Source organism: Oncorhynchus gorbuscha, linkage group LG25 (genome assembly GCF_021184085.1).
Source record: "Oncorhynchus gorbuscha isolate QuinsamMale2020 ecotype Even-year linkage group LG25, OgorEven_v1.0, whole genome shotgun sequence".
Classification (NCBI taxonomy): Eukaryota; Metazoa; Chordata; class Actinopteri; order Salmoniformes; family Salmonidae; genus Oncorhynchus; species Oncorhynchus gorbuscha.
Genome location: NC_060197.1, coordinates 26,855,997 through 26,883,670, shown reverse-complemented (window position 1 = coordinate 26,883,670; position 27,674 = coordinate 26,855,997). Strand labels below are relative to the sequence as shown.

The following is a 27,674-nucleotide window of genomic DNA, read 5'->3' as shown; positions in this document are numbered from 1 at the left end:
GTTGCTTTTGGACATGCTTCTGCGTTTCAGTGTGTGTGTGTGTGCCCTCAGTGAGAGAGAGGTCTGTCTGGGTGGTGAAGTAGAGAAATGTGAAGTAAACCAGTTAATTTTGAGTGAGAGGCTGAGAATAGCAGACCAACATGTAACAGTTGGGCTCTGGCTTACAGTGAATTTCAGACATAGATATACTGGGCATAGAGATGTCCATTTATCAAGGCGCTGCTGCGGTATTGTCTACTCTCTGGACATCTAGTGCTTTTTGTTTTGATTTAGTTTTTTTTATACGTCCTGCCTATACTCCAGCTTGAAACACACTGCCATTTCCATCTGTTTGTGTTCCAGCCGGATGCTTCTCGAACCCGTCCCTCAGGAATTCTACGTGTGTTTCCATGACTCCGTGGCAGAGGTTCCCGTGGAGATGGCCTTCCGCCTGTCTTTCGGCCTGGCCTTGTGACGAGCTGTCTGCCAACAGTCTCTTATGAACACCAAACGGAAGAAAACAGACAGACGGGGGAGTACATAAACTCCAATAAGAAAATGCTTGTTCCCGTTTTCTATCACAAAATATTCTGCTACGGTTTTCCCTAATGAACACAACCCTGGTCTTAAAGGTTTCCCAGTTGACGTCAACGCCTGCTTGCAGTCGGTCGGAGATATTCTGGGATCTAAGACTCCCTCTTGTGCCTTGATCACGTGACGGCAGGTAACAGGAGACCTCACAGGACCAAGGTTGTTCTGTTAGTCTTGGATCAGCTCCAGTGGAACAGCAGGACTGCATCCAGATAGAAATGTGTTTTGTGGAACAAACATGAGGTAAAAGAAAGCGCGTCAGCTCTATTCATGACATTTCTATCTGTAACATCCCACTACGCTTGCCTACTAAACAGGTTTTGGGGGCGGCGGGTAGCCTAGTGGTTAGAGCGTTGGGCCAGTAACCGAAAGGTTGCTGGATTGAATCCCCGAGCTGACAAGGTAAAAATCTGTCGTTCTGCCCCTGAACAAAGGCAGTTAACCCACTGTTCCCCTGGTAGGCTGTCATTGTAAATAAGAATTTGTTTTTAACTGACTTGCCTAGTTAATAAAAAAATTAAAATATACCCTGGGTTTATCAGATGCTATGTTGTGTCCAAAATGGCTCCCTATGTAATGAATAGATGAACTAAGAACTGAGTAATAATACCTCAGAAAACATGCTGGATTTTTTTTAAAGGGTAGATGTGAGTTTGCAGGGAAAGCATTGTTCTGCTGTTCTGGCCATAGCAAGTCTCATTCTAGTTCTGTGGTTCTGACATTCCTGTTAGCTAAAGTGTGCCAGACCAAATAATATGGGAAAAGTCTAAACAGCATTCTTGGGACATGCCAACTCTTGCGTCACGCCATTGCGGGTGAAATGTAAAACGGTAAGGGTTAAGGTTCGGAACATCCCAAGGATCCCAAACAGCACTGACCAAATATTGACTGTTCTTGCCTGCTATCCTTTCCACATTGGCATGGCAACACAGCCTTAGGTAGAGTTCTATTCATGTTGCTGTTTTGGAGCAAGATAAGTGTTATGATATTTTATTTAAGATGTACAGTATTTTGTATGGAAATGTAATAATTTGACAATTAAAAGAAAAACATATTTTGGTGTCCTCTGGGTCATTTTCTCAATTGATCAAACATGTTACTGCTGTTATGCGTTACAGCTTCTGTTTGCCAAAATTAATACGAAACCATTCATATATTTATACAAATGAAAGTCCTTCATGATCATCAGGCAAACAGCGCTCTGTTATTTCTGTCCTGCTGTTACAAAAATAAGCTTGCCTTCTTAAAGTCTTATTCAAATCTACATTATGTGGACTTCCACAAACTAAGGATCTAGAAATAAATACTTGCTGTCTGATAGGGCCTGGTGTGGCTGTAGCCTACCTTATGTCATCCTAGTATCAGGACTAAATTGACTGACTGATGCATTGGTTTGAACTCTTTTGATAGTACACATCACACAGAGAAAAAATAATAAAATGCCTTTTCATAATCTCTCAAAATACTAAAAAATTACACATTGTCCATTTAGCCCAAGAGTCTAAACTGCCAGCAAGCCAAAACATTTGAAAACGGTCAAATTCAAGCAGCACTCTCCACAACAAGGACCAGATTCTTCTTGTAGCAGTCCAGACTACAGAGAGGGATCCCAGTCTTGGAGCACGAGTACCTCTTCAGATTACTGCACCCGTTTATCCCGCAGCATACCGGTGCCAGGGGAGGGGGGCACAGGGAAGCAGGGGTTGGGACAAGCACCCCTGTTGGGAACGAAATCCCCATTCCCTGGGCTGAGTCACAGTAGCGGACCATGGGACACTGGGCCTGCTTGGACTTACTCTTGATCTTGGCCTTGCAGGTCTTGGTGAGCCTCTCGATGGTCTGGTTCTTGTTCTCCTCTGCCTTCTTGGCCGCCTGCAGGCGCCTCTTGCGGGCACTCTCCTCTCTCTTCTGCATCATCTCGGTGGTCATCTCCTTCTCCTTGTAGCCCATGGGCAGCTCCAGGAGAGGCTGGTTCTGCTGCTTGTGCAGGAGGGCTTTCTGTAAGGCAGACGCACACACAACCATTCAGGGTCAGTAGGATGTAGACAAAGCTTTACATAAATATTTCAAGTTTTTAAAAGAAAACGCCACACGAAAACATTGGGTATTTGTTTCATTAGTCCCATTGTTGATATAGTCCCTAAATGTTTTGCATGCCAGCAATCAAGTTAAGATACATAACTTTCAAAATACAGAAATATCTTAACGTGATTGCTGCCATGCAAAACATTTAGGGACTATATCAACAATGCACTAATGAAACAAATACCAAAAGAACGTTTTTGGCTGGAATTTTCCTTTACCTTATAGCCGTTTCTCAGATCATATTGTGACCTGTCGTAGCAAAATTCCCTGAATCAAGCCACGTGGTCAAGTGAAAGTCATCCCTACTTTGATATGACAGACTGGTCTGGGGCCTGCTCTCTTGTTACTTTACCTGTCTGGCTGTGAGCAGGGACTCATCGATCTCCTTCTTCAACTCTCCGTTGTCGTCCAGCTCTCCTTTCTCCAGGGCGTCCAGCCACTTCTCCTCCTCGTCCACCGGCTTACCCAGGGAGTCTGAGTCCATGTCTGGCAGAGGAGACGGGTCCAGGTTACTGTCCTCATCTAGAAGCAGGGAACAGAGAGAAAACAAGTGCATGGTTATGATATTAAAAAGACATGGCTATGATCCAAAATAGCACCCTATTCTGTATATAATGCCCTACCAGGGTCAAAAGTAGTGCACTATATAGGGATTAGCATGCCATTTCATTCAAACACTTGATGTTTGGCAAAGACAGAAACAGGCTCACTGAAATTACATTAAACATTTGCCTTGTGCAGTGAACTTATTTATTCAGTGCCTTCAGAAAATATTCATACCCCTTGAGTTATTCCACATTTTGTTGCGATAAAACCTAAATTCAAAATTGATTTGTTTCCCACCCATCTACCCACAAAAAGTGAAAACATGTCTTTTTAGAAATGTATGCAAATAAATACAGATCAAAGGAAATTGGATGCACCTGAGCTCAATTTGGAGTGTCATAGCAAAGGGGTGTGAATACATACACTACCGTTCAAAAGTTTGGGGTCACTAAGAAAAGCACATAGTTTGTCCATTAAAATAACATAATTTATCAGAAATACAGTATAGACATTGTTAATGTTGTAAATGACTATTGTAGCTGGAAATGGCAGATTTTTTATAGAAAATCTACATAGGCGTTAGATGCCCATTATCAGCAACCATCACTCCTGTGTTCCAATGGTACGTTGTGTTAGCTAATCCAAGTTTATCCGTTTAAAAGGCTAATTGATCATTAGAAACCCCTTTTGCAATTATGTTAGCACAGCTGAAAACTATTGTTCTAATTAAAGAAGCAATAAAACTGGCCTTCTTTAGACTAGTTGAGTATCTGGAGCTGAAGTATTTGTGGGTTCGATTAGAGACTCAAAATGGCCAGAAACAAAGAACTTTCTTCTGAAACTAGTCAGTCTATTATTGTTCTGAGAAATGAAGGCTATTCCATGTGAGAAACTGCCAAGAAATTGAAGATCTTGTACAATGCTGTGAACCACTCCATTCACAGAACAGAGCAAACTGGCTCTAACCAGAGTAGAAAGAGGAGTGGAAGGCCTCGGTGCACAACTGAGCAAGAGGTCAAGTACATTAGAGTGTCTAGTTTGAGAAACAGACACCTCAAGTCCTCAACTGGTAGCTTCATTAAATAGTACCCGCAAAAGACCAGTCTCAACTCCAACAGTGAAGAGGCGACTCCGGGATGCTGGTCTTCTAGGCAGAGTTCCTCTGTCCAGTGTCTGTTCTTTTGCCCATCTTAATCTTTTATTTTTATTGGCCAGTCTGAGATATTGCTTTTTCTTTGCCTAGAAGTCCAGCATCCCAGAGTCACCTCTTCACTGTTGACGTTGATACTGGTGTTTTGCGGGTACTATTTAATGAAGCTCCCAGTTGAGGACTTGTGAGGCGTCTATTTCTCAAACTAGGCATATATTTGGGGAAGGGTATTAAACAATTTCTAGAGTTGAAAGTTTAACAGTGGTCTCAGTCATTGTGAAATGTAAAACATTTGGAACCACCAAGACATCCTAGAGCTGGCCGCCCGGCCAAACTGAGCAATCGGGGGAGAAGGGCCTTGGTCAGGGAGGTGACCAAGAACCCAATTGTCACTCTGACAGAGCTCCACAGTTCCTCTGTGGATATGGTAGAACCTTCCAGAAGGACAACCGTCTCTGCAGCACTCCACTAAGCAGGCCTTTATGGTAGAGTGGCCAGACAGAAGCCACTCCTTAGTAAAAGGAACATGACAGCCGGCTTGGAGTTTTCCAAAAGGCAACTAAAGACTCTCAGACCATGAGAAACAAGATTCTCTGGTCTGATGAAATCAAGATTGAACTCTTTGGCCTGAATGCCAAACATCACGTCTGGAGGAAACCTGGCACCATCTCTACGGTGAAGCATGGTGGTGGCAGCATCATGCTGTGGGGATGTTTTTCAGGGACTGGGAGACTAGTCAGGATCGAGGAAAAGCTGAACGGAGCAAAGTACAGAGAGATTCTTGATAAAAACCTGCCCCAGAGCACTCAGGACTTCCGACTGTGGCGAAGGTTCACCTTCCAACAGGACAACAACCCTAAGCACACAGCCAAGACAACGCAGGAGTGGCTTCAGGACAAGTCTCTGAACGTCCTTGAGTGGCCCAGCCAGAGCCCAGACTTGAACCCGATTGAACATCTTTGGAGAGACCTGAAAATAGCTGTGTAGCGACGCTCCCCATCCAACCTGACAGAGCATGAGGGTATCTGCAGAGAAGAATGGGAGAAACTCCTCAAATATAGGTGTGCCAAGCTTGTAGCGTTATACCCAAGAAGACTCGAGGCTGTAATCACTGCCAAAGCTGCTTCAAAGTTCTGAGTTAAGGGTCTGAATAGTTACTCAAATGTCATTTCAGTTTATACAGAATGCACTGTATATGGAGTGTATATATAGTAAATAAATCACATTAAGCACATAATTACTTTTATATTGAACATGAGTGGATATAATGAGTGTGAGAGACAGACCTTTGCACTCACCAAGCCAGGCCCGGTACTGCTCAAGTGGAACACCCTCAGAAGGTTTATCATCATCAGAGTCGTCATCGTCGTCCACGATCATCAGAGGACACTTGGAATGGGCTACACCAGGGACCACAGTGAACGTTGGCATACTGGTTCATGAGAAAAGAAGGAGAGAGAGAACAACACACCATACGTTTAAAGGGAACCCCCCAGATGAAGTTGCTGCCACTATTTTGACGTCATTTCCTGTCATACAGAAGAAATGCACGTTTAGGTTTCACCTCCGAAGAATGACGGTACTGTACTGTACATAGTCACGAATTGGGAATTTCCATGTGGAGTTGATAAACATCAACAATTAGGACACTGACAACTGTCAGTGTAGCCAGCTATCTTGCTAATCTAGCTAGCTAATGTTGTTGCTGTTTAAATTTTGTTTTAACTCCACCGTATTCAAAAGATTAGCCAGCTGGATTTAGGGAAAACTTCACCACATATGGAAACCACTGGTCTATTTGTATTTATTATGGATCCCCATTAGATGCTGGCAATTATCTATTGTTATCTCCAAAATTTTGGCATCTTCCCTTTATTGCAGCTGCAAAACTCCCATAGAAAAATGGAGGATATTGCCCTGTGTAGGGTGCCATCTTTCGGGTTGGTACGTTAAACAGGTGTCCTAATTCTCTGTGGTCACTAAAGATCTAGTGGCACTTATCGTAAGAGTAAAGTTGTTAACCCCGGTATCCTGGATAAATTCCCAATCTGGCCCTCGTACCATCATGGCCACATAATCATCCCCAGCTTCCAATTCAATTGGCTCATTCATCCCCCTGTTTCTTCCATGTAACTATTCCCCAGGTTGTTGCTGCAAATGAGAATGTGTTCTCAGTCAACTTGCCTGATAAAAAATAAGGGTCAAATTAAAAATAAAATACAAATGTTAGAGCAAGATGAAACTCTGGTAATATGGATAACTATTGAAAGATTGAATATCAACAATTATTATTATTATTTTGGACACGGTGCAACTTTTGGTAGGCTGCTGGCAGGCTTTGGATGCGGTACAGCACACCAAGTAAGCCTGTGCTCATGGTTCTCACAGGGAAGTGAAATGACAGGCTACAATGACTTTGCTCATAAATGCCGCAAACGACAAGTAACTATAAGTCCCTTGAATTTATTTCGCCGGTGCCTTTTCATGATCTGGATAGACACTTGTGGTTTCTAGCTAACGTTACACCAATCAAAGCAGTGGAGCGTGTGGCGAAGATACACTTTAGTGGTCAAAGCCATTCATCTTGCGGCAACGGGGGGAGCGGGTTTACAAAATGCTATCATATAACGCAATTATACCATTCATAAAATTGTCAGGTATCTATTTTTAAATCCAAATGAACAAAAAAAATAAAATTGACTAATTATCCAATGGATTATGATACTTTTCTGCTAAGATGTAAAAAGTGGTGTTGAAAAAAAAACAATGTACACCCCCCTATGGTTGTTTGCTCCATGGCTAAAGAGACAAGGCTGTTTGGCTGATTTCAGTCATGAAGAGGAAGAACTTTGCAGCTGTTTCTGATTAATAAACAATGCCATGCTAATGGGTGGTATCATTCAAATAAAACCCAGCCCTGAAATAAAACGTAGGCTGAAAATAATTTGTTTGCAATTCGGATTTGTCACTTCAAGTCCAAATATATCATACTTTAACTAAAACAATGACTTATTGACTTAAATTGTTGCGCAAAAAAAAGGCCTGTCAAGCGAGACTATTAAAATGGCAGCGAGGTCTCACCTTTTTGTCCCAAGTGTTTGGCCTCCCAGTTTGATCTTGAGTCTGAGCTGTGTGGGGGGTTTGAACACAATCCCGGAGTCTGCCTCCAGGGCCTCGGAGTGGGAGCTGTGCCCGTTGTCGCGGTGATGCTTCTTGTGTTTTTTGTGTTTCCTCCTATGCAGGCTTTGTACGCCCACGTGGCCTCCATCACCTGTAGTAACAGACAACAAACAAAGTCAAGCCCTTTTGGTAGTGTATAGTGTTTTTATGGGCTCAGTTTGTAGAGTATGGCGCTTGGTTCCCGCTGGGACCATCAATTTATTTATTTAACTAGGCACATGAGTTAAGAACAAATTCTTTTTTAGAATCACGGCCTACCGGAGTACAGTGGGTTAACTGCCTTGTTTAAGGGCAGAACGACATATTTTTACCTCGTCAGCTCGGGGATTCGATCCAGCAACCTTTCAGTTACTGTCCCAACGCTCTAACTAGGCTACCTGCCGTCCCAACCTGCATGCATGGCTGACTGTTAGCCGCTATGGATAAAAGTGTCTGCTAAATGGCATGTATTATTATTATCATTATGTTGCCATGTGTGTTTCAGAAGAATGGCTAACGTTAGTGGCATCTGGACACTTCATAATATGTTACATGTCTGGTAGACAATATAATGGTGTAAAATGTTCCAATTCAAAACCATGCTTGAGACATGGGCGCATAACATCAACAGTAAACAAACAACTCACCTAAAATAATCCTTGGGTGGATCATGTCTTTCCTTTTCCCCATTGAAACGACTGTATATATAAATTAAAACCAGAAAACGGGTTCTGCGAGTCTACATCCTAGCTAGTTGGCATTGCTCGATCTACGGAAGAGTCGTCAGCAACTGTTCGCTAGGTAAACAAAATGTTTACTGTAACTATCTAGCTATCAATGCCATCACGGGACGACCAAACCTACTCGAGAGTTGTCATGTGCGTTGATAGCGTGATAAGTAGCAAAGTCTACTTTGATTAAACATTTGCAAGCCCAACATGTGTTGTCGCTTGACAAAATACAACTGACTAAAGGTAGCTAACTTAGCTGGCTAGCGTTAGCTGTAATAATTAACTAGTTAGCTGGCTGCTTTTTAAATAAATTAACGCTAGTTGCTCACGAATCAAGGTAAGGATGAAGCTGATTTTCCTCAGTGCATTTCCCCGATGTTTGTATAAACATGACAGTAATGCACAGTAATTTGAAAATATACAAGACAATGAAATCAAAACTAACAGCTAGCTAGGTAGTTACGCTAGCAGCAACGTAGACTTTTCCTTGCTGCTTCGAATACCATTATGAATGTGGATTCGGATACGCTGCTGCCATGAAAGTACTGTCTAGACTTCTCGACTGTTCCACTGATTCGATTCATTCCTAAATTGTCTAAGATGGGTTGTTACGATTTTATTATTGGGGACAATTATACATGTTTATAATTATGTAGATAGTTAATTTACACAATTATGGTACAGTAATCTCAATCTTTGACAGCTGGGTAATGTAGTCCACACACCGGTTACTTGTGTGGACTATTGCTAGTGGAAAAATAAATTATCCAGCGGCGGCCACTGTACGATCAAGCACAAGATACGCAAGGTCAGTTATGAAACAAACGTGGTTGTAAATATTACTCAAATGTTGATCTGAAGTTTATTCCTGTGTTAAGATTTTTGTGCAATGTATTTCAGTCTAACTCCGTGCATATGTTGCTACTTGTCCTATATTTGTTCCGCCTTTAGTGCACGATAATCCACTTCAGCGCTGCCATACGGCAGAAGCAAAACAACATAGTAGCTAGCCCAAAGGTTTGGCAGGGGGCGCCATTATTTATGATGTCTTTAAACCAAACGACGTATAGAATAATAGCGTCCTCTGGTGGACCTTGGGGCGGGTGAGTATAATTTGTGGAACGTTCCAACAGGAATCCGTTCCAAAAACTTCGTAAATAACAAGGTTGCCAACATGCAACGCATACAGAGACGTATAACAGTAGAATGAGATACTGGGTAGGGAGTGAATCTATGTAATCACGTTTTTCACTCACCACGTTTATTCGGAAAAAAAATGTCTCTTCGTTCTAGTTGCCTCCACCATTTCTCATTCGTTGGTTTAGTTATTATTTCCGGTGTTCCTGCATTTGCGGGTGAACTCTGTTGCGCCTCAATTGGGGAATCGCTGTGGTTGAAATGTAACTAATGACCACAAGCCCCAGTATTTTATTAGCTAGGTGGCTTGTACACAATTGTTACCGATGATACTGTATATACCTACTCGTACTACAGAAGCATGCATTGTATTTTGCCAAGTTCTCTCTGTGTTAATCCGTTCCCCCAAATATAGCAGGTAAGTCGATGTTGTTGAGTGCATTTTGTTGAGTGCATGTGTGCATTTTGAAGTACCCCTTGACATCTAGTTTCTGTCTCTCTGGTAGAGTAGTGGTTATGGTGACAGCACTGCAAACCAGAGTTTGAGAGATCAAATCTGAAGAGACCATTTTTTTAGAGAGCCATTTTTGATTGTGCCTTTTGTTGGCATGAAAGAGCCAACTTGAGGTTTGTTGGGGGTTGGGGGTGGTTCCCATCAAATAGAAGGACTGAAGTGACACCTTGTATAGAATGTCCTTTTAATAGAGTTGTGATAACATACTATGTCGTGGAGTAACAATATATTATCCTTGTCTGCAAAAGCCAACTTTGACCTGGGGGCATGCTTTGTAGACCATTCAAAAGCGTTCCGATACCTTGTCCCCAAGAAAAAACCCCACGTGTTATGATAGCTTATAGACAGTAGTAGGCAAATGAAGGGACAAAGTTCCAATATTAAGATTTTGGAATAACATTTCTAGGGTTTATTTGTTGGTAATTAGAAATACGCCTCTTTTGAATTTCGTCCCCTGTTCCTAAACACATCCATCCTATAGTGTAGGTTTTGAAGAATCATAATCTCTGTTTGTAGTCATCAAAAGAAGATTGAGGAACGGTTGGTGGACCCAAGAAGTACAAGCCCCCACACCATTCTCTCACCTCTGAAATGTTGTCTTTGGTGTGTGCATTTTGAAGTACCCCTTAACATCGAGTCCCTGTCTCTCTGGTAGAGTAGTGGTTTTGGCGTTTGCTTCCCGAACTAGACTTTGAGAGTTCAAATCTGAGGAGAGCAGTTTTCAGAGAGCCATTTTTGATGTTGTCATGAAAGAGCTAACTCGAGGTATGTACCCCCTAGTTCAAATCCCAGAGAACCAGTTCATGTAGCAACTTCTTTCTTGTTGCCTTTGTGGGTCTGAAAGGACAAACCAGAGGTATGTAGGGGAAAAGGGGCTAGTTCCCATCAAAAAGCAAGAATGAAGTGACACCTTGTTTCAAATGTCATTTCAATAGAGTTGTGATAGCATACTATGCTGTGGAGTAACAATACAAACATACTCTGCAAAAGCCAACTTTTACCTGGGGCCATTCTTTGTAGACCATTCAAAAGTGTTCCTAGTCTTGGTCCCCCTGAAGAAAGCCACATGTTAAGATAGTTAAAAAATAGTTGTAGTAGTAGATATGGTGGTGAATTCCCAAAGCAGAGGTTGTGAGTTCAATTAATTTCAAGAGCATGCCAACTTGCTTTTGTTGCCTTGACAGAACAATGTTGAGGTGGGGTTCCGGAAGGACATAGACATTAAGGGAAATTGGATTATAAAATGTTAGGGTACAGCAACTGGTGTTGAGAAGGAGTGCTGATCTACAAACAAACCCACCGCTGTCCATATAAAGTTATTCCAGAGACAACTGATTCAGAATGATCTAGGCAAAGCTGATCGTAGAAAAGTGCTCCTCTGTACGCATTTGTGAAATGTCTCAGGCTAAGAATGCTGAACTGGAATCAGTACCAGTAATGTTATTCATTCTACTCACAAATGCTAAACAGATCCTAGTTCAGCACTCCTACTTCAAGCCACCAAGTGAATGTTGGGTATTGGGTGCTAAACGTCTTGAACAGTGGTTGAAAAAGTACCCAATTGTCATTCTTCAGTAAAAGTAAAGATATGTTAAAAGAAAATGTCTCAAGTAAAAGTGAACCAGTAAAATACTAAGTAAACCTCATTGCTAAAAGATACTTAAGTGTCAGTGGTAAAAGTATAAATTATTTGACCTTCCATATATTAAGCAAACCAGACAGCACAATTCTCTTGTATTTGTAATTATGAAATAGCCATGGGAACACTCAGACATAATTTACAAACGAAGCATGTGTTTAGTGAGTCCGCTAGATCAGAGGCAGTAGGGATGTTCTCTTGATAAGTGTGTGAATTGGACCATTTTCCTGTCCGGCTTAGCATTCAAATGCATAAAGTACTTTTGGGTGCCAGGGAAACTGTATGGAGTAAAAAATATATTAATTTCTTTAGAAATGTGGCAAAGTAAAATTGAATGTTGTAAAGAAACAGAAAGAGTAAAAGTACAGATACAAAAAAAAAAACCCAGATATAAACAGAATATAGTGGAGTAGTTTAAATACATTTTTGTTTAAGTAATTTACACCACTGGACTTGAAAGGAACACCGGTACCCCATGTATATAGCCTTGCTATTTTTATTTTACTGCTGATCTTTAATTATTTCTTACTTTTATTTCTTATTTTTTACTTAAAACATTTTTCTTACAACTAAATTGTTGGTTAAGGGCTTCATTTCAGCATTTCACTGTAAGGTCTACACATGTAGTATTCGGCGCATGTGACAAATACAATTTGATTTGTTCCACATGAAAAATATGTTGTGAACCTGGTGTGACATTATTGAAGCTGTGCTGACACCTAGTGGACATCAAGAAGACCTACACTACACACATATGTGTGTGTGTATATATATATATATATATATCACACTTTAACCTTAACACAGATGGGATGCTTTACATAAGTAGCTATTTTTTATTAGACACTAATATATATGTCCAATAAACAGACGTTCAAAAGTCGGAATGTAAAGCAAAAACGACTGGAAAGTTATTCAAAAGCAGGTGTAATGAATCAAGCATCTTGGGGTTTAAATAAGTCAAAGTATATATTTGAAATGTTCTAATTTATTTAATCTTTATTTAACTAGGCAAGATGAACTCAACAACATCGATATAGATACAAGTTACCTGCTATATTTGGGGGAACGGATTAACACAGAGAGAACTTGGCAAAATACTATGCATGCTTCTGTAGTACGAGTAGGTATATACAGTATCATCGGTAACAATTGTGTACAAGCCACCTAGCTAATAAAATACTGGGGCTTGCGGTCATTAGTTACATGTCAACCACAGCGATTTCCCCAATTGAGGCGCAACAGAGTTCACCCGCAAATGCAGGAACACCGGAAATAATAACTAAACCAACGAATGAGAAATGATGGAGGCTACTAGAACGAAGAAATATTTTTTTTGCGAATAAACGTGGTGAGTGAAAAACGTAATTACATAGATTCACTCCCTACCCGGTATCTCAATCTACTGTTGTACGACTCTGTATGTGTTGCTTGTTGGCAACCTTGTTATTTACGAAGTTTTTGGAACGGATTCCTGTTGGAACGTTCCACAAATTATACCCACCCCCTTGGGGCTGCATAGTAAGTGCCAACGATATCACACTCAAACTTACCCTTGTGTAATGAATGCATCCCATAATTATATCATGATAAAACAAGTAAATTGACATTATTTCCATGTTTTGTAACTTGACCCAACAATCATCATTGCATTAGTATTTAGTAGGCAAGTGAACACAAGTGAAACCATGTGTCATCATCATGCACTGTCACATTGTATATCTATATTCCCCAGGAGGTGCGGTTGACACACCACAGACAAGCTTGCTCTGTCAGTGCTGATTGTTAGAAGGTGATTTTACAGGAGCCATGAACTACGCTCGGTTTTTGACAGCTGTCAGTGCAGCTCGGAAGCCCTCACCTATCCGAATGTTAAGTAAGTCGTCATGGTTGTAGAGCTCTATTCCGTATTTCTATATTCTGTGTTTTGCCATGTAGAACTTCTCTTTAGTATTTTTTTTTTTCTTTGTCAGTTTTCAGATATTTTCTTATTTCATTGGTACCTTTGTATCCTATCTGTCTTGCCCCCCTCCATCCCAAAGCTGAAATCCAGCAAAGGTCACCCCCATCCATGATCTCCTTGGCCGCAGGGGCTCCCAACCCCAACACCTTCCCCTTCCATTCCTGCTCCATCCAGGTGAAGAACGGGGATATGATCACCTTCGACGAGACCATGATGAAGAGGGCTCTGCAGTACTCGGCCTCCAGCGGGTGAGTCAGTGACTGAGAAGACATTGGGTCTGTCCAAAATGGCACCCTATTTTGTGTATATACAGTGCGTTCTGGAAAGTTCAAGACCCCTTGACCTTTTCCACATTTTGTTACATTACAGCCTTATTCTAAAATGGATTAAATCGTTTTTCTTTTTCTTCATCAATCTACAAACAATACACCATTAATGTCAAAGCAAAAACAGTTTTGCCATTTTTGCAAATGTACTAAAAATAAAAACGGAAATATCACATTTACATAAGTATTCAGACCCTTTACTCAGTACTTTGTTGAAGCACCTTTGGCAGTGATTACAGCCACGAGTCTTCATTGGGTATGACATTACAAGCTTGACACCTGTATTTGGGGAGTTTCTCCCATTCATCTCTGCAGATCCTCTCTGTCAGGTTGAATGAGGAGCATTGCTGCACAGCTATTTTCAGGTCTCCAGAGATGTTCGATCAGGTTAAATTCCGGGCTCTGGCTGGGCGACTCAAGGACGTTCAGAGACTTGTCCCGAAGCCACTCCTTCCTTGTCTTAGCTGTGTGCTTAGTCTTTGTTCTGTTGGAAGGTGAACCTTCGCCTCAGGCTGAGGTCCTGAGCGCTCTGGAGCAAGATTTCATCAAGGATTTCTCTGTACTTTGCTCCGTTCATCTTTCCCTCGATCCTGACTAGTCTCCCAGTCCCTGCCGCTGAAAAACATCCCCACAGCATGATGCTGCCACCACCATTCTTCACCGTAGGGATGGTGCCAGGTTTCCTTCAGACGTGACGCTTGCCATTCAAGCCAAATATTTCAATCTTGGTTTCATCAGACCAGAGAATCTTGTTTCTCATGGTTTGAGAGTCTTTAGGTGCCTTATGGCAAACTCCAAACCGGCGGTCATGTGCCTTTTTACTGAGGAGTGGCTTCCGTCTGGCCACTCTACTATGAACACGTGATTGGTAGAGTGCTGCAGAGATGGTTGTCCTTCTGGAAGTTTCTCCCATCTCCACAGAGGAACTCTGGAGCTCTGTCAAAGTGACCATCGGGTTTTTGGTCACCTCCCTGACTTAGGCCCTTCTCCCCTGTTTGGTCGGCCGGCCAGCTCTAGGAAGAGTCTTGGTGGTGCCAAACTTCTTCCATTTAAGAATGATGGAGGCCCAGATCTCTGCCTCGACACAATCCTGTTTTGGAGCTCTATGGATAATTCCTTTGACCCCCATGGCTTGGTTTTTTTCTCTGACTGTGGGACCTTTATATAGACTGGTGTGCACCTTTCCAAATCATGTCCAATCAATTGAATGTACCACGGGTGGACTCCAATCAAGTTGTAGAAACAGCTCAATGATGATCAATGGAAACAGGATGCATCTGAGGGTCTGAATACTTATGTAATTAAGGTAGCTTTAAAAAAAATATATATATATATATAAATTAGCAAAAATGTCTAAAAGCCTGTTTTATTGGTTAATGAAGAAACCGTTTTTAAAATTCATTTTAAAATAATGCTGTAACATAACAAAATTTGGAAAAGGTCAAGGGGTCTGAATACTTTCCGAATGCACTGTACATGCACTGAGTGTACAAAACCTTAGGAACACCTTCCTAATATTGAGTTGATCCCCCTTTTGCCCTCGGAACAGCCTTAATTCTTCAGGGCATGGACTCTACAAGGTGTCGAAAGTGTTCCACAGCGATGCTGGCCCATATTGACTCCAATGCTTCCCACAGTTGTGTCAAGTTGGCTGGGTGTCCTTTGGATGGTGGACCATTCTTGATACACACGGGAAACTGTTTGCGTGTGAAAAACACGGCAGCGTTGCAGTTCTTGACACACTCAAACCAGTGCGCCTGGCAGCTACTACCATACACCGTTCAAAGGCACTTAACTATCTTGTCTTGCCCATTCATCCTCTGAATGGCGTACATACACAACCCATGGCTCAAGGCTTACAAATCCTTCTTTAACCTGTCTCCTCCCCTTCACCTGCACTGATTTGAAGTCGATTTAACAAGTGACATCAGTAAGGGATCATAGACAGACCAGGTGAAAGCTATGTCATGGAAAGATGTTTTGTACACTCAGTGTAGTGCACTACCTTTTTTATAGGGAATCGGTGCAATCTTGGACACACCCGTTGTGTATTGTTAAGTAGCATCTCTTAGCCCACAGAAATCGGAAGCTTCTTCAGAGCGCAATAGGAATGAGTCAACAAGGACATAGCCTTTGAAAGCGCTCCAACACCAACGGAGTAATGTACATGACTAGCTCTACGCACGGCCAGGGGTTTAGCCTGTAGAATCCTGCGGACATGAATGGTTTGAAACGAGTTTAAATTTTCGTGTTTGAACTGGTCAACGCTGTTCCTTGAAACGGTCAGGACAGCATGGCGCCTATGCTAGTTAATGGCGGTGGCAGAAGGTTATCGCTCAACAGCTTCTTATCTACCTTTACAACAGTCTAAATAGTAAATAGTGACTCATATTGGTCTGTAGAGCTCTCGACCTGTGTGCGTGCGTGTGCTCTCAACCGCTGCTTTGCTTTCCACAGCGTTGGTTTAATCACTCCTGATAAGGGTGAACAGGACGATAAAGCCAAGGCTGCTTCCTAAAAAGCGCCCTATCATGCACACTAGATATTATCGTTTGCCTGGATGTCAAAACCGAACATTTTATTACAACATACCCTGGCTGCTATTCGAGTTTTGTTATTAGTGATTAGGTCTATTTCTTGCTGAACAAAATACAATTTTCCAAGGAAATACGATGAGGTTAATGGTGAGATAACGTAGGGTTAAGATAAGGTGACTTGTAACTGCAGGTTATTCATGATGAGGCGAATCTGAATTTCCACCGAAGTCAATATGTTCACTTAATCTCACATGGACATCAGTTTGAAAGTTAAACTAAAGTTAGGATTCGACCTCTATGAATGGTAGGTTTTTAAATTTAGGCCTCTGTCTACCACATATAGAATCCCGGAGCTGTTGACTTGGATGATGGCCCTTCAGAGGAACCTTCACAACCCTCCTACAGCCAACTACAGCGCTGAGAAGGGCAAGATGGACATGTGTGTTACTACAGGCAGCCAAGAGGGTCTCTGCAAGGTATTACATTTCCATTTTAGTCATATTGCCGACGCTTATCAAGAACGACTTACTGTTGGTGTATTCATCTTAAAATAGCTCGCTCCGACAAGCGCATATCACAGTCACAGTAAGTAAAAGGTTCCATAATAAAGCAGAAAAGAAAAGTGCAAGGAAGGTAAGTTAGGTGTGACGGCCACTAATGATCCCATGAGCCTGTCCTGTTCTTGCCCTCCCCTCTACTACTTTTCTCTGTGTTTTTTTTTTTGGCAGGTGTTTGAAATGCTTGTAAATCCCGGAGATAACGTTCTCCTGGACGCGCCCACGTATTCTGGAACTCTCGCTGCAGTAAGAACCTCTACTCACAACTGCAGATACACACGCACACACACACACAATCACTTTCTCTCTCTGTCGCGCACTCACTCACTCACTCACTCACTCACTCACTCACTCACTCACTCACTCACTCACTCACTCACTCACTCACTCACTCACTCACTCACTCACTCAGACAAGCGTTATTAGCACGAATGGCAAGGCCACTGTTGATAAATCAAAATGTGACGGATAATGATATCAACAACAACAACATAATGTTAATAATAATAGTTGTAAAAACTCACTCTCACATTTACTCTCACACTCACGCGCTGTGTTTGCCGTCCCAAGCTCCAGCCATTGAGATGTAACCTGATCAATGTGCCCAGTGATCAGCACGGTATGATCCCGGGTGGGCTGAAGGAGGTGCTGTCCCGCTGGGACCCGGCAGATGTCCACAAGCCACACAGCACCGTACCCAGAGTCCTCTACACAATCCCCAATGGAGGAAACCCCACCGGGGCCTCCATGACCACCCAGAGGAAGAGGGATGTCTACGAGGTACGGTAGAGTCTGCAGACCCATAGGCCCTATTCAAATTGTTCAGAAATGCATCCTTCCTTCCTACTTTCCTTGAAGTAGTCTCAGATCTGAATGAGTTGAATCGGTTAAAGTAACAGGTTGTTAACCTTGCTTTCACCTCTCCAAATTCTTTTAGATCTGTGCTTACCTCATGGAAACCTCAAGGAAGTATTCAAACAGATCCCCATTAGCTACTGCACATGCAGCAGCTACTCTTCCTGGGGTCCACATTAAACGTACAAATACATGACAAAGTACAGAACAGATATAGACAAGAACAACATAAGGTATTATATTACATTTGAAATTATATCACATTCAAAATAAACATAGGAGTTATATATTGGAAAGACACCAAGAGATGACAACAACAATACTATGTACACATTATTCATATATACAGTACATCTTCATATTCTTATGTACAGTTCAATTAGATCTTTAGAAAGAGGAGAGGCATTCTGATACCATCATTTTTTGAAAGCTTTTTTTTGTTGCGTGGTGGCAGAGCATTCCATGAGGTCATGGCTCTACACATAACTGAGCAGCATATTAAATATGTTTTTATTTTATTGGTTACCGTGAAGAAACACACAGTGGTATGGCTGGTGGGGTATGTATGTCTGTTTGAAGTGTATGCAAATATATTAGACAAGTGGTTAGGCATTTTCAACAGACAAATGTTTCTTAAAAAGACTAGAAGAGAAGTAGTCCATTTCTCCTCAACCCTCAGCCATGAAAGACTATGATGCATGTTGTTGATGCCAGTTCTGTGTGTGCAGTTAAGGGCAAGGCGTGCTGCTTGGTTTTGAGCCAGTTGCAGCTTAGCTAGGTATGTCTTTTCTGCACCTGAACACATTACTGGACAGGTATCAAGATGGGACAAGATCAGAGCCTGAACAACTAGTATAGTTGATCTTTTTGTCAAAAACTCATAACATGTTTATATAACAGACATGCCTCTCCCCATCTTCACAACAACTTTGTCAATGTGACTTGACCATGATAACTGACCATCCAATGTTCCTCCTAGGTGTTCAGCTTCTTCAACTTGTTCAATGGTCACACCCTTTATGCACAACTCCAGTTGAGGTTAAGGTCTAAGAGAATGCTTTGAACCAAATACAATGCTTTTGGTTTATAGATGTATTTAAGAACAGTTTATTGTTTTTTTTACCCATTCTGACACTGACTGTAACTCCTTGCTGAGAGACTGAGTGAGATCACTGGCTGTAGGTGCTAGTGTGTTTAATGTGCAATTATCAGCATATATAGTCATTTTAGCTTCTTGTAAGACAAGTGGCAAATCATATGTAAAAATAGAGAAGAGTAACGGCCCAAGGCAACTGCCCTGAGGGATACCGCACTGTACATATCTGATGTTAGAGATGCTTCTATTGAACAATATTCTCTTGAGTTGTATTGGATAGGAAGGGAAAGGGAAGGAAAGGGAGGCAACCAATTTGAATAGAATACAGACTGCAGAGTACAAAGCCATAGTGTATATTGCAGCCACAATGACACATAGTGTCTATAGCCTGAACCATAGTGTCTATAGCCTTGACCCATATTTGTTTGTGCTGTCCTGTGTGCTGTCCCTGAGTTAGCAAGACAGCACAAACAGATCTGGGACCAGGCCAACTGACATTCGGGAAGGAAATTGGGAGGGACCCCATCTGAATCCATTGTTCTAGTTCTTATTAATGATTTCCTTAACAGTCTTTTTCAAATAGGGCCAGAGTTTGACATGGTCCTGGTCAGGTCACTGACTCATGCATATGGGAGCGAAGGGAAAGGGAGGGTTTCTTTCTGAAATGATTGTGCTAGTTCAATTCAGGCCTCTGTAAAATATTGATTTCCCTAAAGGTCTACTTCACAGAATGAATCAAGATTTTGTTGTCGTTTTGACAGCTTGCCAGGCAGTATGACCTCCTTATTATTGAGGACGACCCCTATTACTTCCTACAGTTTGACAAGGTAAAACTAGTTTAATTGTTTAATGTGTTATGACTTTGTATGTTTTATTGGGACACATTGCACTGGCATCACCCCTACTGTATATAATAGAACAGGCTGCTCATGCGTCTTTCTCGCTCTCTCTGCAGCCTTGGGCTCCCACGTTTCTCTCCATGGACGTTGACGGGAGAATCATCAGGACAGACTCCTTCTCAAAGATCCTGTCGTCAGGGTGAGGCAGACTATCAGATCGCCACGGCAACTATGTGGGTTTTGAGGTCAGAGGTCAGGGAGGAAGAAGGAGGTACAGTCACTGTAGTAATTTACCTTTTTATTTATGCAGGTGTGTCTAATTGAGAACCATCTCTTTGCCAAGAGACACCTGTTCAGTAGCCTAGGGTGGTCTAGCAGTCTAAGCCGCTGTCTCTGGAGCACATGTACGATGTACCGCTGCCAGCATGGGTTCGAATCCGGCCCACTACTCTTTCAGCAGCCTCTGACCTACCTTTCACCTCTATATCTCTATATCCAATAAACATACAAAGACTTTAAAAAATATAGTTTAAAAAAAGACCTGTTCAGTTTGTTGTTACACTATTACCAGCTAATTTAGTGTGATTTTGTAGTCTGTCTCTCTGTGGTTGTCAGAACTTGTTTACCAAGAGACTGTCAGAAGCTGTGTACTCAGTGGGTTATTGAGTCCTTGTTTTTCCAGTTCATGTGGACAATTGAATTACCTTGTGCTATTCCCAGTAGGTATTACACACACACACACACACACACACACACACACACACACACACACACACACACACACACACACACACACACACACACACACACACACACACACACACACACACACACACACACACACACACACACACACACACACACACACACACACAGGATGCAGCACTGCTGTGCCTAGAAAGACCGAGGACACACTGCTCGTTGTTGTTGTTGTGATGTTCCTTCACCAGTGAAATGGCCCCTGTCTGCCTTTCCCGTGTGTGTGTCTCTGCAGGTATGACCCTCTGTGTCTATCTTTGCAGGCTGAGGATAGGCTTTGTGACTGGGCCCAAGCCGCTGGTGGACAGAGTGGTACTACACATCCAGGCTTCTACAATGCATACCAGCACCTTCACACAGGTGAATGAACCTCTCCTTCTAACCCCATCACCCCCTTCAAAATTGCATCACCTTCCCCTTTAAAAGTAGACCTAGTAGTAAACTACCCCACCATTCGCTCTGAAACACATGTAAAGAAGTAATATAGCATGCATGTCTTAGTAAACTGCCGTACCATCCCCTTTAAAATGAATGGTACGTAGTAATAAATATGTTCAGGCATATTTATTTTCATGTGATGTTTGGTTGTATTTTCTACTTTGCCTCTAGTCTCTATAGTCATTGTTTAAATCCCATATGAGGCTTCTTTCCTGTGACTGTAATCACAGCAAAACATGAAACTGCGTTTTCAGTAGTGCGCGAAGTAGCAACACGTTCTCCAACAGAAAGCGAAAAAAGATTCCAAAGGTAAAACAAGGTAGTTAACATTTCAGGTAGTCCCTCCACGTTTTGGCCTGCCTTCTTCCCATTTGGTTGCTTGTGAATACGACCTTGATTATTATTGTTTTATTTTTTAAAGTTAATTTGCCCGGAAGAGACAGTTGGCAGCATTTTTAATGTGAGTAGTTACCATAGCAACAACCAGACAAATGCAGCCATCGAGAGAGAGATTACTATATTGTGTTCTATTTAATTCTGTGAATGTACTGTACCATTCTCAGTATAGATTAGTGCCATAATTGTCTGTGTTCTCCCATAGAGATGAGAGTAGACAGAGAGCGTTAGTTGTTTAATCCGTGTCATCACAGAGGTTAATGAAAAAATCCACTCAAACAATATTTTGGTATTTTTTTCATTAGTCCATGGTTGATGCATTCCCAACATAGTGTTTTCATTAGTCCATGGTTGATGCAGTCCCAACATAGTGTTTTCATTAGTCCATGGTTGATGCAGTCCCAACATAGTTTTTTCATTAGTCCATGGTTGATGCAGTCCCAACATAGTGTTTTCATTAGTCCATGGTTGATGCAGTCCCAACATAGTGTTTTCATTAGTCCATGGTTGATGCAGTCCCAACATAGTGTTTTCATTAGTCCATGGTTGATGCAGTCCCAACATAGTGTTTTCATTAGTCCATGGTTGATGCAGTCCCAACATAGTGTTTTCATTAGTCCATGGTTGATGCAGTCCCAACATAGTGTTTTTTGCATGTCAGCGGGCAAGTTTTCAAGATAATTGGACTTTCAAGAAGCAAAGTGTCACCGGCCACATCAACATGATGCTGGATTTTTCCATTTAATGCAACACTAATTCACTTCTCCTGAGGTGGCAGAACGAGACAGTCACGCCCACTCGCTGCCTGCTCTTTGTTGATGAATATCATGTTATCGTAACATCTCCCCGTTATTTTCACGCATACGGAAGGGAGTTAGGATTAGGTATATATAACATATGGAATGTTCTAGACAATATGGAATTCAGAAAGAGTTAACTTCCATTTGCAACACAATGCGCTGGAACATGCAACAGATGCAGTGTTGACTACTCCACCTTCTCTCCTTCTCTCCTTCTCTCCTTCTCTCCTTCTCTCCTTCTCTCCTTCTCTCCTTCTCTCCTTCTCTCCTTCTCTCCTTCTCTCCTTCTCTCCTTCTCTCCTTCTCTCCTTCTCTCCTTCTCTCAATCTCTCAATCTCTCAATCTCTCAATCTCTCAATCTCTCCTTCTCTCCTTCTCTCCTTCTCTCCTTCTCTCCTTCTCTCCTTCTCTCCTTCTCTCCTTCTCTCCTTCTCTCCTTCTCTCAATCTCTCCTTCTCTCCTTCTCTCAATCTCTCCTTCTCTCCTTCTCTCAATCTCTCCTTCTCTCCTTCTCTCCTTCTCTCCTTCTCTCCTTCTCTCAATCTCTCCCTCTCCAGCTCATGGTGTCCCAGCTGCTGCATGGCTGGGGTCAAGAAGGCTTCCTCAACCACATAGATGGGTAGGTCAAAGGTCGTACCACTGGCAGCTGTATAAACAACACACATAAATGGTGTCAATATAGCTAGAGATATGAGTTGTTTGTGTTATGTGTTATTGTGCAATTATTATTATTTATTTTTTTGGGGGGGGGTGTATTGATTACAATATGAGCAGTTCAGCACTCTACAGTATGATGGACAAACCTTATCTCTTTCAGAGTGATTGAGTTTTACAGAACACAGAGAGATGCCATGCTCTCCTCTGCAGACAAGTGTCTCAAAGGTTTGTGTTTCACTCACATTCGCATGGTTGTGTCCGTTGAAGCCTAACATTAAAAAAAAGACTCGTGAAGCCAGCACCTCACACAGTGCTAGTGCCTTGTTAAAATCACAAAGCATCAGAGGAAGTAGTGCTTTGCCAAAGGGGTAATAAGAAAGAAAATCCCTGCACCAAACAATACCTAGACCTAACCCTTCTGTGTCCCTCGTGTGTGTGTGTGTGTGTGTGTGTGTGTGTGTGTGTGTGTGTGTGTGTGTGTGTGTGTGTGTGTGTGTGTGTGTGTGTGTGTGTGTGTGTGTGTGTGTGTGTGTGTGTGTGTGTGTGTGTGTGTGTGTGTGTGTGTGTGTGTGTGTGTGTGTAGATGTGGCAGAGTGGCACGCCCCAGCTGCAGGCATGTTCCTGTGGATCAAGGTGAATGGTGTCACAGACACCCAGAAGCTGATCATGGAGAAGGCTATGGAGAAGGAGGTTGGTACACAAACACACACACAGTCTAAACTCTACCCTACAGGCCCACCTGATCGCTGGGTTCCACCACAGGTCACACATACACTGACTAAACTAATACAACCTGTTTGACTGAATGAGATTATGTTTGGTGTTTTTAAAATAGTCCACTTACATTGAAGTCCTGTATCTCTGGGAGGTTCCTGTCATTTATAATATCTCTATATTTTCGATACTTCAAAGAAGACGTTTACTTTATTTGAACCAAACCTCTATTTTCGATGTCGATGGTATGTTAAGGAAGGGCCCAGACACTTTTTTTTTGTGATCTCACTTGTTTTAGAGAAACTTACCACACAAAGCAAAATACTTTCTTATGTTTTATCTGCAGTTGTAGGGGCACAAGGAAAAACATGAACAAAGGCTCCAAAAACACTCAAATACCTCCTTTTCGAAACCGCGATGCTCTCAGTATAGTGATGCTTTTAGATGTTGTACACGTGAAATCGTGTCACTCCGAACTTTACTTGCGACGTTATATTCCATTTGAGGCGTTTCCTCTATGCAGCGGTGCTGCACCTCCATGTAGAGCACACGGAAAAGTATTGTGGGCTACATCGAGAAGTATCTATCACTCGAGTCGCACAATCGTGGAATACAACGTTGCGGATGAAGTTCGGCGCGACACAGTTTTGTGTGTACAACAGCGGAAGATCTGCATACTGAGAGCGTCGGTGTGGTTTTGGAGCTTTTGCTCAGGTTTTTCTGTGCCCCTACAACTGCAGAACAAGCATAAGGAAGTATATTACTGGTGGGGTAAGTTTCTCGAAAGCGAGTGAGATCCACCAAAAAAGTGTTTATTCGGCACTTCTATACCATGCCATTTACAATGAAAATAGAGATTTGGTTCAAATTAAGTGAACTTCTCCTTTAAAAACAATTTGGCTACAGGTAACCCTACTGTTTTGTTGTCTGGCGTTAATGCAGGATGAGCAGCAAGAGATTTTCACTAAGGGCCCGGGCTAGTGCTTGTCAGAAATAGGATGTTGGATAGTATGTGAAGCTGCCATTATCCAAGAAGGCAAATGGATTTAAAATCCCACGGTTTCCCCTGCCCACATAAGAACACTCCAAATCCACGCTGATTGGTCTGCTTCTATGTGGAACGAACAGGAAACCCAATCGGGGCTTTTTAAAATCTAACATTTGGGTATTTTCTTCACACTGCACCAAACAATTGAAGCCAATTGCAGTAGATTATAGAAGGCTGGATATGTACATAGTGGGTCTGGGAAATGGTAAAAGTAATAGCTATTTTAATATCAGCACACAGAATCTACTGTACAAGCAGCAGTTTTATGATACATAATTCAGAGCTTCAAGATGTGTGTGTGAGAGAGAGAGGGGGAGTGAGCAAATTAACTATGACTGAAGCTCATAGGGTCTACAGCCACCAACCGCAACAGTACAGTTTTGTCCCCTTTTGTCTTAGTGTCCATATTTGGTTGTAGGTGCTGATTGGTTAAACATGTTCTGTTGTCCTACTGTAGGTGCTGGTTGGTTAAAATGTTTCTGTTGTCCTACTGTAGGTGCTGCTTGTCCCTGGAGGTGTATTCATGATCAACAGCTCAGAGCCGTGTCCTTATGTCAGAGCGGCCTTCTCCCTCTCCACACCGGAACAGATTGACGAGGTAAAGAAACACACACGCATGCAAATGCAGCCACACACACACACACACACACAAACACACTTGAAGGCAATAAATGAGTAATAAATGTACCTTCTCTTTCTTTCTCCACAGGCTTTCAAGAGGCTCTCTGCACTCATCAAGGAATCTTTGTGAGGAGCACATCAGATACCAACTGGACGACAAACTATTTTCATTGGCAGAGATCTTTTATTTATTTATTACAAAATCACTAGCTTTTATTAGTCTCATGTACGGGATACACCGCCTGACGAAATGCTTATTTGCAGGGTCCTTCTCGACAATGCAACAACCATAAGAAATAATCAAATATAAAGAATATGAACATTAGTGGCTCGGTAGAATAGAAGAAACGTTTTAGCATAAGTTTAATACAGGAAGGCACAATTTATAGTCTATAGTATTTACCAATCATAAGAATTTGGTATCTCTGTGTGTGTGGGCTCCGATACCGTCTGCTGTGGGCCTTCCTCCGGCACCGCTTTGAGTAGATGCCCTGGATGGGTGGGAGCACAGTGCCAGTGATGTACTGGGCCGTCTTCACCGCCTGCTGGAGGGCCTTGCGGTTGTGGACAGAGCAATTCCCGTACCAGGCCGTGATGTAACCAGTCAGGGCACTCTCAGTGGTGCAGCGATAGTATTTGGAGAGGACCCAGGTCTCATGCAGAATTTCTTCAGCCGCCTTAGGAAGTAGCGACGCTGTTGCTTCCTCTTGACAAGAGTGGTGGTGGTGTTGGTCCACGTCAAGTCCACAGTGATGTGGACGCTGAGGAACTTAAAACCAGCTGACTCTACTGCAGTCCCATTGATGTGGATCGGGGCATGTTCCCTCTGCTTCCTGAAGTCAGCAATCAATGCCACAAACTTGAATCACCTGCAATCACAACGATACAAATTTACGCCAGACAAGGTACGCATGTTGCCTTGGAGATGACTGTGAATGTATTCACCGTTTTGCAGTCCTTGGTCTAGCGTGGTAGCTAACACTGTGTCACACTATTTACAATTCCACAACTAAATTATCATTACTTGAGCCGAGCATTTCTGAACTCCAAAACGTTCATAGTTTTTAACTGAAATGTTAGACCGTATGTACGCTTAACAAAAATATAAATGCAACATGCAACAAATTCAAAGATTTTAGTGAGTTACAATTCATATAAGGAAATCAGTCAATTTAAATAAATTCATTAGGCCCTAATCTATGGATTTCACATGACTGGGAATTGTCCCAATCCTCTTCAATGGCTGTGAAAAGTTTCTGGATGCTGGCGGGAACTGAAACACGCTGTCGTACATATCAATCCAGAGCATCCCAAACATGCTCAATGGGTGGGTGACATGTCTGGTTAGTATGCAGTCCATGGAAGAACTGGGACATTTTGAATTATCATGAAACAGGAGGTGATGGCGGCGGATGAATGGCATGACAATGGGCCTCAGGGTCTTGTTACGATATATCTGTGCATTCAAATTGCCATCGATAAAATGCAATTGTGTTCATTGTCCGTAACTTATGCCTGCCCATACCATAACCCCACCGACACCATGGGGCACTCTGTTCACAATGTTGACATCAGCAAACCGCTCACCCACACAACGCCATACACGTGGTCTGCGGTTGTGAGGCCGATTGAACGCACTGCCAAATTCTCTAAAAAGACATTGAAGGCGGCTTATGGCAGAGAAATTAACATTCAATTCTCTAGCAACAGCTCTGGTTGACATTTCCGCAGTCAGCATGCCAATTGCACGCTCCCTCAACTTGAATCATCTGTAGAATTGTGTTGGGTCACAAAACTGCACATTTTAAGGTGCACCTGTGTAATGATCATGCTGTTTAATTAGCTTCTTGATATGCAACACCTGTCAGGTAGATGGATTATCATGATAAAAGACAAATGCTCACTAACGGGGATATAAACACATTTGTGCACAAAATTTGAGAAAAATAAGCTTTTTGTGCGAATGGAACATTTCTGGGATCTTTTATTTCAGCTCATGAAACATGGTACCAACACTTCACATGTTACATTTATATTTTTGTTCAGTATACATTTGTAAAGATTAAATCAAATCAAATCCAATTTTATTTGTCACATACACATGGTTAGCAGATGTTAATGCGAGTGTAGCGAAATGCTTGTGCTTCTAGTTCCGACAATGCAGTGATAACCAACAAGTCATCTAACTAACAATTCCAAAACTACTGTCTTATACACAGTGTAAGGGGATAAGGAATATGTACATAAGGATATATGAATGAGTGATGGTACAGAGCAGCATACAGTAGATGGTATCGAGTACAGTATATACATATGAGATGAGTGTGTAGACAAAGTAAACAAAGTGGCATAGTTAAAGTGGCTAGTGATACATGTATTACATAAGGATGCAGTCGATGATGTAGAGTACAGTATATACATATGCATATGAGATGAATAATGTAGGGTAAGTAACATTATATAAGCTAGCATTGTTTAAAGTGGCTAGTGATATTAGAGAAAATGTAACAGTTGATTGATCCATGCACTGTTATATT

General features: G+C 42.0%; 3 protein-coding genes across 10 annotated transcripts in view; 2 read left to right on the top strand and 1 right to left on the bottom strand.

The window, feature by feature from the left end:
* Positions 1-1,624, top strand: part of LOC124014513 (protein inturned-like) — a 65,729-nt gene extending 64,105 nt beyond the window's left edge. For both annotated transcript variants that reach the window (XM_046329604.1, XM_046329605.1), the window contains one exon: positions 343-1,624. In XM_046329604.1, coding sequence (XP_046185560.1) covers positions 343-454 — 112 coding nt within the window. In that variant the 3' untranslated portion in view covers positions 455-1,624. The remainder of the gene's footprint in view (positions 1-342) is intronic.
* On the bottom strand, positions 1,545-8,759 carry LOC124014516 (INO80 complex subunit B-like). Of its 2 annotated transcripts, none has more exons than XM_046329613.1 (5): positions 8,158-8,759; positions 7,433-7,622; positions 5,638-5,783; positions 3,008-3,177; positions 1,545-2,568 (listed from the first exon to the last, which is right to left on the bottom strand). In XM_046329613.1, the coding sequence occupies exons 1-5, from the start codon at positions 8,198-8,200 to the stop codon at positions 2,113-2,115; spliced, it is 1,005 nt and encodes a 334-aa protein (XP_046185569.1). In that variant the 5' UTR covers positions 8,201-8,759; the 3' UTR covers positions 1,545-2,112. The 2 variants fall into 2 exon arrangements, with proteins under 2 accessions (XP_046185569.1, XP_046185570.1); XM_046329614.1 differs by having other exon boundaries at positions 5,650-5,783; positions 8,158-8,758.
* On the top strand, positions 8,237-27,053 carry LOC124014514 (kynurenine/alpha-aminoadipate aminotransferase, mitochondrial-like). Of its 6 annotated transcripts, XM_046329607.1 has the most exons (15): positions 8,304-8,578; positions 8,945-9,049; positions 13,267-13,407; positions 13,574-13,742; positions 16,701-16,833; positions 17,086-17,160; positions 17,485-17,694; positions 19,627-19,692; positions 19,821-19,903; positions 20,727-20,823; positions 22,655-22,716; positions 22,915-22,979; positions 23,338-23,444; positions 25,013-25,114; positions 25,226-27,053. In XM_046329607.1, exons 3-15 carry the CDS (start codon positions 13,341-13,343, stop codon positions 25,265-25,267), a joined length of 1,278 nt encoding a protein of 425 aa, XP_046185563.1. In that variant the 5' UTR covers positions 8,304-8,578; positions 8,945-9,049; positions 13,267-13,340; the 3' UTR covers positions 25,268-27,053. The 6 variants fall into 6 exon arrangements, with proteins under 6 accessions (XP_046185565.1, XP_046185563.1, XP_046185564.1 ...); XM_046329609.1 differs by lacking the exon at positions 8,945-9,049 and having other exon boundaries at positions 8,237-8,311; XM_046329608.1 differs by lacking the exon at positions 8,945-9,049.
* Positions 27,054-27,674: the final 621 nt, after the last annotated feature.

Coding starts and splice junctions, on each gene's coding strand:
- LOC124014516 (XM_046329613.1), bottom strand. CDS start 8,200: ATGGGGAAAAGGAAAGACATGATCCACCCAAGGATTATTTTAG. Junction 7,623..8,157: donor CCACCCAAGGATTATTTTAG/GTGAGTTGTTTG, acceptor CTGTTACTACAG/GTGATGGAGGCCACGTGGGC. Junction 2,569..3,007: donor CCCTGCTCACAGCCAGACAG/GTAAAGTAACAA, acceptor TCTGCCTTACAG/AAAGCCCTCCTGCACAAGCA.
- LOC124014514 (XM_046329609.1), top strand. CDS start 13,341: ATGAACTACGCTCGGTTTTTGACAGCTGTCAGTGCAGCTCGGAAGCCC. Junction 16,834..17,085: donor GCCAAGAGGGTCTCTGCAAG/GTATTACATTTC, acceptor TTTTTTTGGCAG/GTGTTTGAAATGCTTGTAAA. Junction 19,904..20,726: donor TCAAAGATCCTGTCGTCAGG/GTGAGGCAGACT, acceptor CTATCTTTGCAG/GCTGAGGATAGGCTTTGTGA.